The following is a 14,172-nucleotide window of genomic DNA, read 5'->3' on the forward strand; positions in this document are numbered from 1 at the left end:
TGCCTTACCTCCCCTAGGAACCAGGCTGTGAGGAAGCCAAAGAGGACGGCGTCATTGGCCTCTCGGTCATACCAGGGAATCCCAATGGAGCAGCTTTCCCACAATTCAGTCTTCCAGCGGTCCAGGCTCCAAGCGGTTGCCCCAATATCAATGAGGATCACATATGGACCCCCTTCAATCAGCCAGCGGCCAAAGTAAACCTAGATAGAAGTTAAAGACAGCAGATTAATGAATAGGAGAGGTATAAATTGACATTTCTGTATCTAATCCAGAGATATTCTGTAAAGCACAATCAACAAAGCATCAATCATAAAGGTCAGTGATCAATTAAGCAAGTTTTATCATCAACTTAATAATACCCACACTCATGAGGTTATGTTCTATAACAATGATGGCGAACCTTTTAGAGACCGAGTGTCCAAACTGCAATCCAAAACCCACTTATGTATCATTGGGTGCCAGGTGGGCATGGCCCATTGGGTGGGTGTGGCCCATTGGGTGGGTGTGGCCAATTCGGTGGGCATGGCTGTGGTGGTAATGGCAGACTGGGTGGGACTAAAAAGTTCAATCAATTCCAACTTTGCAAGATCTTTTTTTTTCCCCGAGAAGTTGAAATTAATTGATTGATTGAAACTTTTTTTTTTTGCAAATGGCGGTGGAGGCCTAGAGCGAACAGGTCTTATAAAACCCAGCTGAAGGCCTAGGACTGGGCCAATGGTGTGCATGCCCAGAGAGAGGGCTCTGCGTGCCACCTGTGACATGCGTGCCATAGGTTCGCAACCACGGTTCTATAATGATGAACAAGCATTTTGTCTCTCAGATTCTTGAAGGAACATACATTTTGCAATTTCAGGAAAAAAGGGAATCAGCACACTGTATATAGCAAAAAAAAGATAACCATCAGAGTGAAGAATACAAAAGAAGAGGATCTTATATAAGGAAATTCCATATATACTTCCTACTTTAAATCATCTGAATTTTCAGCTCTGCCTATTTATATGTTCAGACTTGGTCTTTTGTTTTGTGTGCCAGAAATATAAAACTTCTTTTTCTGTAGAAGCTGAAATAGTTCAAGGGCCCAACTTTATACCCATTAGATTTATCAATGGAATTACGAAAAAGTAAGCTTAAAACTATTTGTGTATACATTTAACGTGGAATCTGTACATGCAAGGAGGCTTAGATCATGACTTCTGCACTTCAGATTTTGCAGACCTCCAAATCTGAGGAGAATATCTCGGTAACTTATTTTTAACTCTCAAATTCTCCAAATGCTTTACTTTCCAGTTGAGCTTGTAAATCATGACTCCATTTTAATCCAGTAGTCTTTTTCTCCTTCATCTCTCAGACCTGCTTTAATTAATGAGGTCATCACCCCTTCTCCACTCATTTCACATACCAAAGTGTGCAGAGATATGTGCACCATGTGTGTTGTTTGTACGTCTCTAATTTTAGTCTCTGGTTCATGTTACCTCATCTCCATTTTATAAAAGGTCGCTTTGCCTGGGGTTGCTTTGCCTGGGTTGTTTTTTGCTGGGCAACCCAAAATAACTTCTTGCTCTGAAATGAGGTTAGGAAATAAAAAAAAATCAAGTAAAAAAAGAGAGAGTATTAAATGTATGCTATATGTACCTTCCATACTGGAAATAGTCAATATCTATATTCAATAGTTCCAGCATACATTTAAATTTGTTTTTACACCAGTGTTTTCCTGCTTGCTTGTAACTGTTTTAGGTGGTTTCATCAGGGAACTGATCATAATATATTTGATATTGTCTCCAATTTGGAACCAGTACTTACATGATACAAAGATAAGCCAAAATTTCTGGCTAACTGGACGAACAATATACAGATCTGTGCCAGATTTATAATCCTAGTTTTGGGAGCTGTAAACCAGCATTCTTGGTTTTGTCACAGTGGCTGGGGTCTGTCATTGTTTTCCACAGTTTATCAATTAATGGGGACTTGTATATAAATGTGAAATCCCACAAACCAAATGCATTAGAACATACCAATACATTTTTCCTGTCTTTCTTCTTCTGGGAAGGGAATGTGAGCAAATGTGACTATTTGCATTTGTACAATAACTCAAGAGTGAGAAGACAACTCGGCATTATCTTAATATTTTAAAATATTTGCTTACAGATATGCAGCAGCACAAAAACCCCACAATACAAATCTTTTGCTCAGCTGTGTTCTAATGACTTCAAAGCAGGCATGAGACTCCCTGGGTCCTTTGTAACAGTTGTGGGATCACAACTCTCCTCATTCTTATCTTTGTGTTGATTCTCGCTGGCATGGATGGAAACTGGAGTTCAACAACTTTAGAAGAGTACAGTTTCCCCCTTCTTCTACACCTGCACCTTGAAAGAAGATGCCTTCCCATGCAAATATTCCCAAATACTTGTGGGTTGCACCACGATGATGCAGTTTTGAAGCCTGTAGCATAATGGCAGGACCCTCATTCTCTTTGCACACAGAAAGTCCCAGCTTCAATCCCTGTCAGCTCTGATTAAAATAGGGCCGGTGGCCTTTTGCCCTTTCCCAAAATTCATTCTATAGCTAACAGATCAAGCTGCCAAAATCTGGCAGCCAAGCAAAAGTTTCTCAGGTGAAATAAATGAAATAAAGGTTACCTGAGATGTGTGAGATTTCCCGTGAAGCTCAACTTACTTATTTTTGCTTTAAATCTACCTGAAATTTCCTAAAAACATTTTGCAGCCTTTCAGGAGCCAGGGATTTGGGGAGGGGAGAGGATTTCCATATTCATGACGTATCCTCATAAGATTTGGAAATTGAGAAGTAAAAAAAACAAATGCCTGGCATTAGAATGATCTTCAATGGCAACTAACATTTATTTCTAGCGCTACACCCTGTTGGAATCCTACATTTCTCTCGATGTTCCTATGTAAAGATGAACAGATTGGGCCGCGGGCAGAAACCATGCCAGCTCAGGAATTCTGGGAGTTGTAGTCCACGAGTCATAAAAGAGCCAAGGTTGCCTACCCCTGCTTTAGAGTAATCTCACTGGAGATGGCCTGGAGATGAAGAATATTCCTTTTACTTTGAGGGAAAAAAGGATTAAAATCTCTGTAGGATGCCTTCACCTGGGCAGAACCTCCACAGTCCTGGTCCTGCAAAAAGGACTGGCAGGGCTATTGTGACTTCCACAGCTTCTCTCCAAGTGATTGAAGGTGTTCAGGTGCAAAACAGTCCAATTGCAAAAGATCAAACACCTTTTGCTGGCTGAAGGGAGACTGATGCTTCTAAACAGCCTTCCAGCAAGGTTTCCAACTATCTCATAATCTGGCCCAATTTCTCCCATTGATGGGGGTCCCATTTAATTAATTTAACTAAGAGTGATTTCTTTTCATCTTCTTGTCCTTTTTAATGCCCTCAAAAGTATACAAAGGAAAAAAGAGGAAAACTAATTTTAAAAAGGAACCAATGATCTTAGAAGAGCTGTTTCAAAATGTTCATATAGCCCAGGGTTATTTATTACACAAAAATTGTGGATTCAAAAAAATTGTGGATTCAAAAAATTGTAGTATCTCAAAAGGTGTCCACAGTGAATTAAAGTAATAATTTTAAATGTTGCATAAATCTTGCACAATTTCAGCATTCTCATGGAAGACTTCACCAGATTTCAGAGTGAGATTGCTGAGATTCTATGACTTTTGGAAACCTTATAATAATATCTCAGGATTTGTGTATGTGTGAATACACTGCAAGAATCTCCTGGTTAGTGGAATGCAGGCAACCTGATACAGGTAGTTCTCAACTTACAACAGTTCCTTTAATGACCGTTTGAAGTTACAGAGGCATTGAAAAAAGTGACATGATCGTTGTTCACACTTATGTCCATTGCATCATCCCCATGGTCACATCATCAAAATTCAGGCATTTGGCAGCTGACTCATATTTATGACGGTTGGAGTGTCCCAGGGTCATGTGATCCCCTTTTGTGACCTGACAAGAAAGTCAATGGGGAAGCCAAATTCACTTAACAACTGAATTACTAATTTAATTTCTGCAGTGATTCACTTAACTGTGACAAGAAAGGTCATAAAATGGGGTAAAACTTAACAAATGTCTCACTTAACAACAAAAATGTTGACCTCAGTTGTGGTTGTAAATTGAGGACTACCTGTATTGGTCCAAAAGGAAGTCTCTATGTTAGACTGGCCAACATATGACAAAACTGATTATAAGTTTCTATACTGTAAGCATGTGACATAGTGACTCACATGGAAATATGGTCTACACCTTCTTCAACTTACTAAAAAGAATTACTGTATCTAAAACCTCCTGGATGATGGAGAGCAATACACATGGGTTCATCCAATGGTGATCAATGATTTGAAACACTGTAGCAAATAGTAAAAACATGAAATTATAAAATTGGAAAGTTGATTGCCCAACTGTAATTCTTTAGCAGAATTCTTAACAAATGGTTCAACATTAAACAGGAAGTAAGACAAGAATGAGTGACATCCCCTTGATTGCTTAATGCATTCATGGATAATGCTTGAAATGTTATTACAGTTGTGTAATTTGGGGACATGAATAGTGTACTTTTGTGTGCACAAATGATTTCCAACAAATATTAGACAGAGCATAAGGTGCAATAAGAAGCATGGATCTAAACACTCTACCAGAAAACAAAGTACTTGTATCTGACAACAAAAATGAACAATTGCAAATTATTCAGAAATGGCAAAAATAGATGAATTTGCGTCCATGATGTTTGTTAAATATAGAGAAATGGATAAATTTTAAGATGTGCAAATGCTGAAAAAATATAGTAAATAGTCTATTACGAGAATGTCTGTTGAAAGACATATAATGGATACGTATAAATGTAGATTTCTGCCCACATTTTATATGGAAATGAAAGTTGAATATATCAGAGGAAATGCAGTGTGATGGGAATGGAGTACTTAATACTGTCAAAAATCAACCAGTGCTGAATGGATGAATCAAATACAAGAGACCACTATGAAAAATATATATTGAGATACTTTGGTCATACAAAAGATATTAATAGGAGTCACATTGCCAAACAAAGATAAGAAGGAAGAATGAGTGGATTGGGAGTAACCAAGAAAGCTGTGGTTGGGTGGAGTTGATGAGGTCCTCAAAAAGAGTGAGAAGTTTAAAGAACAAAGGAAATGTATGAAATTATGTATGCATATAGTTTGCAAGGACAGTTTGTAAGAATATAAAGATGTAGTGATGGTATTATGAACTACAGGTAATCCTTGACTTATAACAGTCCATTTAGTGACTGTTCAAAGTTACAACAGCACTGAAAAAAGTGACCTATGACCATTTTTCATACTTGCGACCATTGCAGCATCCTCAGGGTCATGTGATCAAAATTCACATGCTTGGCAACTGACTCACACTTATGACGGTTGCAGTGTCCCAGAGTGATCACTTTTTGCAACCTTCTGACAAGCAAAGTCAATGGGCAAGCCAGATTCACTTAACAACCGTGTCACTAACTTAACAACTGCAGTGATTCACTTAACAACTGTGGCAAGAAAGGTCGTAAAATGGGGCAAAACTCACTAAACAAATGTCTCACTTAGCAACATAAATTTTGGGCTCAATTGTGGTCGTAAGTCAAGCACTACCTGTACCTTACTTAACAATGCTTTCATTTCTCCAGCTTATAATATTTACCCACGTTTTCGCATGGCATTATGTTGGTTAGTCCAAGATGAAACAGCGTGCTGGATATGTGTATATGCATCTATGTAGATTCCTCAGAAACAAAGTTATCTCTAATCTCCTCTGACTTGAAGTTCTTTCTTCCTAGCCTAAAGTTGAGCTTTTACCTATCACCAGCTACCTGACATTCCTTTTAAACTAGAATTACAATGAGCTGAACTGAATATTCTTGGTGTACCGCTGTATCCATAAACATTCCTCACCAACAGAGGCAAAGAATTGCTTATGAGAATTAAGCCCACTGAGGCGTAAGTCCCACATATTTTTCCCCCCATCCTGCAGTCTCTTACTTTACATCCTTTTGAATTCATGGAGTCCATGGTTCGGCGAATGGCAGGATTGGGAGGCTCTATCAGCTCCACCTGTGTGCGCACATTCAATTCCAGGTAAGGTCCAATCAGGAAGTAATTCTCGCCCCATTCATCCAGTGTAATCTTGGCTTTCGTTTGGATAACAGTGAAGATCCCACCAACTAAAAGAAGAGAGAATAAGTGTTTGTTTTCTCCTTGCATGCTTGCAAATAATCCTGAGCACCCACTTTAGTCAACAAGCTTTACAGCAGGGGTGTCAAACTGCCGGGCCGGTGGGCTGGTTGCATCATAAGGAGGCCATGCCCACCTCAGCTCTGGCAATGCAAAAAGTGTCACGATATCTCGTGACACGTCACATGACATGCTGAGTTTGACACCCGTGCTGTAGAGCAATGTAAATTTATTGTAGTGCAGGTTTTCTCACTCTTGGCAATTTTAAGATGTGTGTGGACTTCAACTCCCAGAATTCCTCAGCTAGCTTTGGAAGTTGAATTCTGGAAGTTGAAGTCCATATATCTTAAAGTTGCCAAAGTTGGGAAAATCAGCTCTAATGGATTTATTCAATGCCATTTATTCTTCTACATTGTATGGATATGCTAATACATCCTGAATATGTAACAAGCAACATAAACCTGTTTAAAATAAATCTAAGAATGTACAGATTTTAGTATCTGATCAGCCTATGCTCACTTGACTCTTAAATGTGAAATTCATCAGCTGTAGCTCCGGGACAAAGTAGCATATTTTTTCATATAATCCCTTTTAAATTACTGCAGATTTTGCTAACACAATGTTTTTAACCATGCTGCTGTGGAATTCAAGGAATTGTAGTCATCACCTATCAGGTGAAGATCAAGGTAAGCTGGTCAAAGTTGAATTACATTATTCTTCACAATCTAAATATGTATTTAAAAGTAACTTTGATTTATGCATGGAAAATTGGCCTGTTATTGGCTATTGGCCCCAATGGCTGTTTCTATATTGAAATTGTAGAAATGTAGAAAACTTGTAAAACTATTTTGAAATTGCATGCAATCTGTACACTGCTGCAGGGTTATTGGTGAGCCTTTGTGTTTGTATCTCATTTTTAACCCATTGCACTGAGGGATCTTTATCAAAATCTCTGCTGATAGTCTCTTTCCAGATTCCTTTTAAAGGACTGATTTGAACTTTAAAGTCTCGAAGGCTGCATTCCCCCTATCCAAATCTTATGATCTTCTTTGGCCTTCCATTTCAATGTGACCTTCCCAAATGAGCAAAGTGGTAGAGAGTATCAAGGAGATTGATTTGGCCTTTTGGTGGCTTATGATAGAGGTCCCCAACCTTTTGGGCACTAGGGACCAGTTCTGTGGAGAAAGGTTTTTCCATGGATGAGAGGGTGCGTGCTGCCTGCAACCCACAGATGGGCCTTTGCTTGTTTGTGCGGACCAGTTGCTGGTATGCCGTGGCCCGGTACTGGTCGATGGACCGGGGGTTGGGGATCCCTGGCTTATGATACTCTGATTATGATTTCCCAGAGAAGTTCACCTAATATTATCTTTATGATCTTTTTGGTCCAGATAAAGATCATGGTTATTCATTCAAGCTTTTACAATGCTTTCTCTCTTTAGTCTAGATCTCCTATTTTTAGATGCTGCTTCGCGTGCAATTGTTTTATACTGTTATTTTAACATTGTATTTTTGAGACACTTGACAGATCCAGCTAAAATGACCGATACTTCACCAGAAAGCCAAAATTCAGGGTTATGATCAACCCAAAACTCCTTTTGTTCCATTCACCTAAGCCAGTGGCTCCCAACCTTTTCTATACGTCACACCCCTAGAACGCTTCTGATAACAAAAGTTTGAAATAACAGCAACGAATTATGCATATACACTATAATTTTGAAAACCCAAGTTTTTGCACCTCCCTGGAATATCATCTTGCACCCCCAGGGGGTATGAGCACCCCCAGTTGGGAACTCCTGACCTAAACAAATCATGGTTTTGTCATACCTGCACCCCACGTAAAAGCAGATGGATTATGGGAGCAGGCAGACTGTTATCAGTCATACCCAGCGCAGAAGATTGCTGCAACAGTTCTTAGTCCTCTCTCCCTCTCTCTGTGTGTCTTATGCCAGGGGTCCCCAAACCCCGGTCTGTGGACCAGTACTGGGCCACACAAACAAACCAAGCCCCATCAGCGAGATGCAGGCAGCACACAAAACCACACCCTCTCCCGTCCATGGAAAAAACCTCTCTCCACATAACCGGTCCCTGGTGCCCAAAAGTTTGGGGTCCTCTGTCTTATGCTATACAACTAAGCCAAAAGACGTTTCTTCATATATTCAATCTCCTCTAAGTGGCTGGACTCCAACTCCTTTCCTGGGAAGCAGACAAACCACTGTATTTACTTTACACTCAAGGACCCTGGCTCCTTCAGCTACGTTCTCCTCCGCTCTTGGGGAGCCTTGCTTCTTCTTCCAAACCGGGGAGTTGTACCGGAAAAGCAATAAAAACACCCACATGAATATTCTATGAGGGAAGAATGAATGGGAAATAGCACTGGAGAATACAAGATCTTGAAGCTTCGCAATGAAACCAAACAGAGCTTGGACTGTGTCTAGAGGTGGAGGGTTAGAGTCGTGAGAAACAGTAAGGTCTTATTGCTGAGGAATGGTGTGCATTTAGAAGGATTTATCCAAATAGTCATTAAAGCAACCTTTCCAGCTTGGGTGCACCTATATATGTGTCCATTTCTTCCAAAATTTAACAGTCGCCATGTTATCTGGGAATTTTTTAGAGGAGTTGAAGTCCGTACTTCTGGAGGATTCTTTTAATGGGTTAAATTGATTTTCTTTGTGAGATCATTTCGTTATCGTAGCAGAAAAGCTAGAAAGTGAACAGGGTACTGTTATAGGCATTTTGCATTTCAGATTTGCTCTCAGAAGCAAGGAAGGGAAATGGAAATCTTTTCCACAAAGTTCTTGGCATAATCCTTTAACGTAGATACCTTGCTGAAGGAATGGCAGTCTATAGCTTCTGGAATCCTTTTCTGGGCCCTATAAACCTCTCCCAAGTGTATCATTGCGAAGAAATATCCTGCTATTAAATCTTTTTTAAAAAAAGATTTAATATAGCAAAAAAAGGGGGGGGAAGTGCAACTCTCCTGAGGAAAAACATCCAAGACTATCTTGAACTAGCTCGTGTAGGTAACCTCGGCTCTTTTATGACTCATGGACTTCAACTCCCAGAATTCCTGAGCCAGCATAGCTGACTCAGGAATTCTGGGAGTTGAAGGCCATGAGTCATTAAAAAAGCCGAGGTTGCCTACCCCTGAACTAACTCAAATCATGGGAAGTCTCCCCAATAGCACCTTGTCCCCCTACCCACTATAACCACAAACTCTTTTCTAAAAAAAAAATAAGCAAGGCTCCCAATTAGCAAGGAGTCAACCATTGTTACTCTTCTATTACTCACCCTGTAAGAAAAAGGGAGCACGTGGTTTAGAAAACAATCTTATCTTGCTTCCTGATTGCCTCACTACTCCCCCCCCCTTCCTCTGTTGGTTCAATATACTAGATTTTAGGTTGTAAGCGACACAAGGCAGGAACCTGCCCTCTCAAAGTCCATAAGATGTCAAACACTCTCACAGCACGACAATGAAAAAGATCAGATTAACTAACACACACTCTGCTAGAGAGACGTTCCTTGAAGATGGGCCCCAGTACCAGTCTGAAAGCTTGGAAGACAAAACGCCGGTCCTGATGACTCACCCTAATTGGATCCTGCAACATTATCCTGGGACACATATATTCACCGTCATTTATAAGACCAGATTAAATTCTTTTTCAGAGACCTTTCTTGAGCTGCTGCCTCAAACATCAGAACCTGGTCTTCTTACCACACATCAATTACAATGGCATGCTTTTCTAAGGCATTTTAGAACTAGGTAAATGCAGGCCTCTCCTATCAACGTCACAGGGCATTGCTTCTCTCTCTATAGCTCTAGGCCAAGTCTCATCTTGGAGCTGCAGTCAGTTGCCAATTAAAGATCCAGAGGGGGGGGGGAGGAAATGAGCAATAAGTTGAACTCTGTCCCATTTCTCCCCTGAGTGCCTGCATCACACCCCCAGGATTTTGTATCCTGCATTCCACAATGAATGTACTCTACACTGATGAATCTGCAACCTGTTCAGAAGATCCAAAGCTTCTCCAGAAATGTTCTCGCCTGAAGCAAAAAAAACCCATGACTCTCTATTCTTACTTGCTTACTTGAACAGAAGCAATGAGAGTCCTGCAAATGATCACAGGGCAAAGGACAAACATGCAGGTAGTCTTATCTGAGGGAACAACCCATAACTGAGGCAGGTACCCTATTCAGAGGCAGAGATGGCCCTGAATATCATCTTGTATTCTAAGACCATCATTTTTAGTAGCAAAATGGTACCACCCATTGACAAGAAAAAGGCAATACCTGTAGTCAATTCAGGGAAAGGTCCTATGCAGATTTTTTTTTAAAAAAAATCATAGGGAAAAAATACTTTGTGGGGAAAGTTCACAAAGTCATTCTACTAATATTCTGTGGGGAAGACAGATGAAGAACAGAAGGAAAGTATGAAATAAAGGGGCGAACATCTTGACCAGCAGCAGTGCTATTGCTATTTTACACTGCAACAATTCTTTGAAGATACAAGTGGCTGACTAGACTAATTTTGTGATAGGGTCATTCCTGGTAAATTCTGTGATAAAAAATAGTTAAAGTGAAATGTGGCATTTAAAAATCTATTAACTATATCATTTAGATGTGTATTTACATATATGTATGTAGATTCACAATTCTTTTTTTGCAAAATTACAAATTCTATTTGTATTGCCATGGAATCCTGCATTCAGCAGGATTCGCTGCATTAAACAGATTCTAATTTACAACGATTATGCACCAGGATCTCTGCGCGCACCAACAATTCTGTAAGTTTGTTGTAGACCATGAGTTCTAATTCTGCCTTAGGCCTGAAGCTAGCTGACACAGGCCAGTCATTCTCTCAGCTGTGTGACAAAGAAAGACAATAGTACATCACTTTCAAAAATGTTGCCAACTGAGCTGCAAGGACTTACACAGGTAATCACCAGGAATCAAGAGTTACTCAAAGGCATGCATGCAAAGCCCCCTTTTTGCTAGCACTGAGAGAATTGGAAGCTATCTAAACAGGACCCCAGGTTTTTTACATCCTGCATATTGGTGATAATCTATTCTAGTACTTGACCAAAAAAAAGCATTACAAATTCACATTGGGGAAGATCTTGTTCAGTGGTCGTATGCTATGGTAAGCAGTTACCCTGGCCTGAAGATAAATCTAAACAGAGATGCAGCTTCTGAAGGAATGAGTAGCATTTCAAAGTTTCGTATACAGTGGAGAAGAGAGCTTGTATGTATTTCATGTACAGATATTGTATTGAGTACATATCAAGAATATACACAGCAGATGCTCAAAATTCAACCCAGGCCAAAAGATCTTTAATTAGCTTTTAAGAGCAGTTATTCCTGAAGCAAGCACATGAGAACAGTTTTATAGTAACACTGACATGTTCAGATTTACTGGGAATCCCTATCCTTTTTTAAAGAATGTAGTGCTCTTCTAGTTGTTTTGCGACACAGTCACGTCACTACAGGGAAAGTCAGCCTGAAACACTGTCCTTGGGATCTCGGTGCCTTAAACCTCCAGATGTGTAGCAGCTGGTTTCCAGAAGAGGATCTTCCCAATGAACACACAGTGACAGCAGCTTGCTGAATTGGACTGCCCTGGAAATGTTCACTATAAAAGGGTACTGTCATCTCAAGACAGCACTAACCCACATCTGAAAGATTTATGGATGGGAGGATCCGAGAACTGCAAAGGGAGGGAGGAAAGGTCTAAGAGTTTTCCTAAAGTGCTGAGCAATGTTGCTTGGATGAAACTGCAACCTTACAAGAACTTCCTTTCCCCCCAAATGAGGATTTTTTTTTAATATAAACACCTTTTGCTTTAACATTCAACATGCCAGTCAATCATTTTTAAAGACAGACAACCTGTTTCCCAATTTTTTTTTGGTCTCCATATCATGCCCTTCTACAATTCAATGAGTTGCCCATATAATGATTAGGCCAGATCCTTCTTTACCTGCTCAACCAAAAGAGTCTTTGACCAGCAATCAGACAAGTCTTCGTTTCTATAGACTCTATTCCCAGGTGATGATATTTGGATTCTGGCCTCAGTTCTTTCAATACTGTACATCCTTTGGCTTGCAAATAGTGCAACCACCTTCCCACAAGAAATCCAGGCCTTCCAATTCCCAAACACTCTCCGGCTCCAACTCTGGAAACCCGATCATTTCCCTAAGATCTTCTTTAAAAATAGTCACCACGTACCTTTATTGGCCACCTCCCAAGCCACTTCAAAAAGAATGGCATTATCAAGGTCAAGTTCATCTTCCCAGTCCTCCAACCCAGAGAGGGAGGTCACGGACAGGCTGCGGGTCAGCGGCATGACCTCAAGAGGACGAAAGCAAGGGCAAGAGGAGTTGGGGGGCGGGGAGGGGGGTGTCAGGGCCTAACCTGGAGAAAGAGAAAGGAAGTTGTGGTCAAAAGACAGGCCAATCTCTGTTCAGGACCAAGGGCACAGCAGGTGGCACTTCAGAACTCCTCTGCATCTTAGTTCCTAGTTTTATCTAAACTCCCCCACACACACACTCTAAATATGTCACGTGTCTATCTTGCAACCTCACCCGGCTGCCGGCCTACCTTGTTCTAAAAAAACCATTGTAAGTCAATTCTCTGCCCGCCCCCCCCCCCAACACCCTGACTCTTCCAACGGGATCTTTTGAGATGCTTGTCTTTTTAGTCTGGAGTAGCAGCAACAGCTGAAGGAAGGAAGGAACAGGATAAGATGGTGGAAATCTTGCAACGGGAGTTTTCCAAAAGGGGGTTCATTTGGGAGTTAGCCCGGAGGCTAGTCTAACAAGCTTCCTGGGCGCAGCAAGTAAAGAAGAATGCTAAATCACGAAAAGCAACTCTACCTTTAAGGCAACGGGCTAAAAGAAACGATGCAACCCCCCCCACCCCCCATCTCCGTTTTCTACACCAGGTCCCTTATTTGGACAGGGTGACGTGCAAAGGAAAGAACAGGCAACAAGGTTCCTTTAAGGGGGCTGCAGGAAGGGGAAGAAAAAAAAATCTCAAGATTTTGAGGGAAACCAAATTTGTGCCTCTTAAGTTGCCCGGGGGTGGGGATGGGGGTGGGGGGGAAAGGGTAGGCTTGCGTGGGTAGATTCGTGACTCTGAAGGGGGGGGGGAATCAACGTAGCAAGATTTGCAGTGGAGCATTCAGAGCTCTCAGTCCCGGGAGAAATCGGGGATGCAGGAAGGAGCTAGGAATGCATAAAGGATTTTGTGCTTTGGAAAACCAAACCAAACCAACCCAAACCAGCAAGATTCTTTTGGCCTTCAAAGGAATGGAGGACCCCGATCTCTTGGCGAAGTGCGGGGAAGCCCGCTCGTCCTTACCTCTCGGGAGCCGAAGTCTGAGGACTCCCTGTCCGCCTCCCCCTCCCTCCGCCGCCACCTCCTGGACCACGCAGACCCCGAAGCCACGCCCAGGAGGTTGTTACAAGGACTTAAAGGAGTAGTAGAGTCGCTGCCGTCGCGAAGGCAGGGCGGGGGGGGAAGGGGGGGGAAGAGAATGGAGGCTTCCTGGAAGTTGCTTTCGGTGGAAGGGAAATCGAAAAGGAGGCCAAAAATAAAATAAAAAAATAAACAATTAATCAGTGGAACAACCTGCCTCCAGATTTGGGGAATGCTCCAACACTGGAAGTTTTTAAGAAGAGACTGGACAGCCATTTGTCTGAAATGGTATAGGGTTTCCTGCCTGAGCAGGGGGTTGGACTAGATCAGGGGTCTTCAAACTTGGCCCTTTTATGACTTGTGGACTTCAACTTCCAGAATTCCTCAGCCAGCTTTGCTGGCTGAGGAATTCTGGGAGTTGAAGTCCACAAGTCATAAAAGGGCCAAGTTTGAAGACCCCTGGACTAGATGACCTCCAAGGTCCCTTCCAACTTCTTCTTCTTCTTCTTCTTCTTCTTCTTCTTATTATTATTATTATTATTATTA

The 14,172-nt window shown here is 41.3% G+C and overlaps 1 protein-coding gene across 1 annotated transcript in view; it reads right to left on the reverse strand.

Moving 5' to 3' along the window:
- LOC308676230 (glycogen [starch] synthase, muscle-like) overlaps positions 1 to 13,611 on the reverse strand; it is a 35,283-nt gene extending 21,672 nt beyond the window's left edge. Inside the window, exons 1-4 of the mRNA XM_081342036.1 lie at positions 13,570 to 13,611; positions 12,436 to 12,621; positions 6,027 to 6,208; positions 9 to 200 (exon numbers count right to left, since the gene is read on the reverse strand). Of these exons, the coding sequence (XP_081198162.1) occupies positions 9 to 200; positions 6,027 to 6,208; positions 12,436 to 12,553 (492 nt within the window). The 5' untranslated portion in view covers positions 12,554 to 12,621; positions 13,570 to 13,611. The remainder of the gene's footprint in view (positions 1 to 8; positions 201 to 6,026; positions 6,209 to 12,435; positions 12,622 to 13,569) is intronic.
- Between the last annotated feature and the right edge of the window lie 561 nt (positions 13,612 to 14,172).

Source organism: Vipera berus (genome assembly GCF_964194415.1).
Source record: "Vipera berus genome assembly, chromosome: W".
NCBI classification, from domain to species: domain Eukaryota; kingdom Metazoa; phylum Chordata; class Lepidosauria; order Squamata; family Viperidae; genus Vipera; species Vipera berus.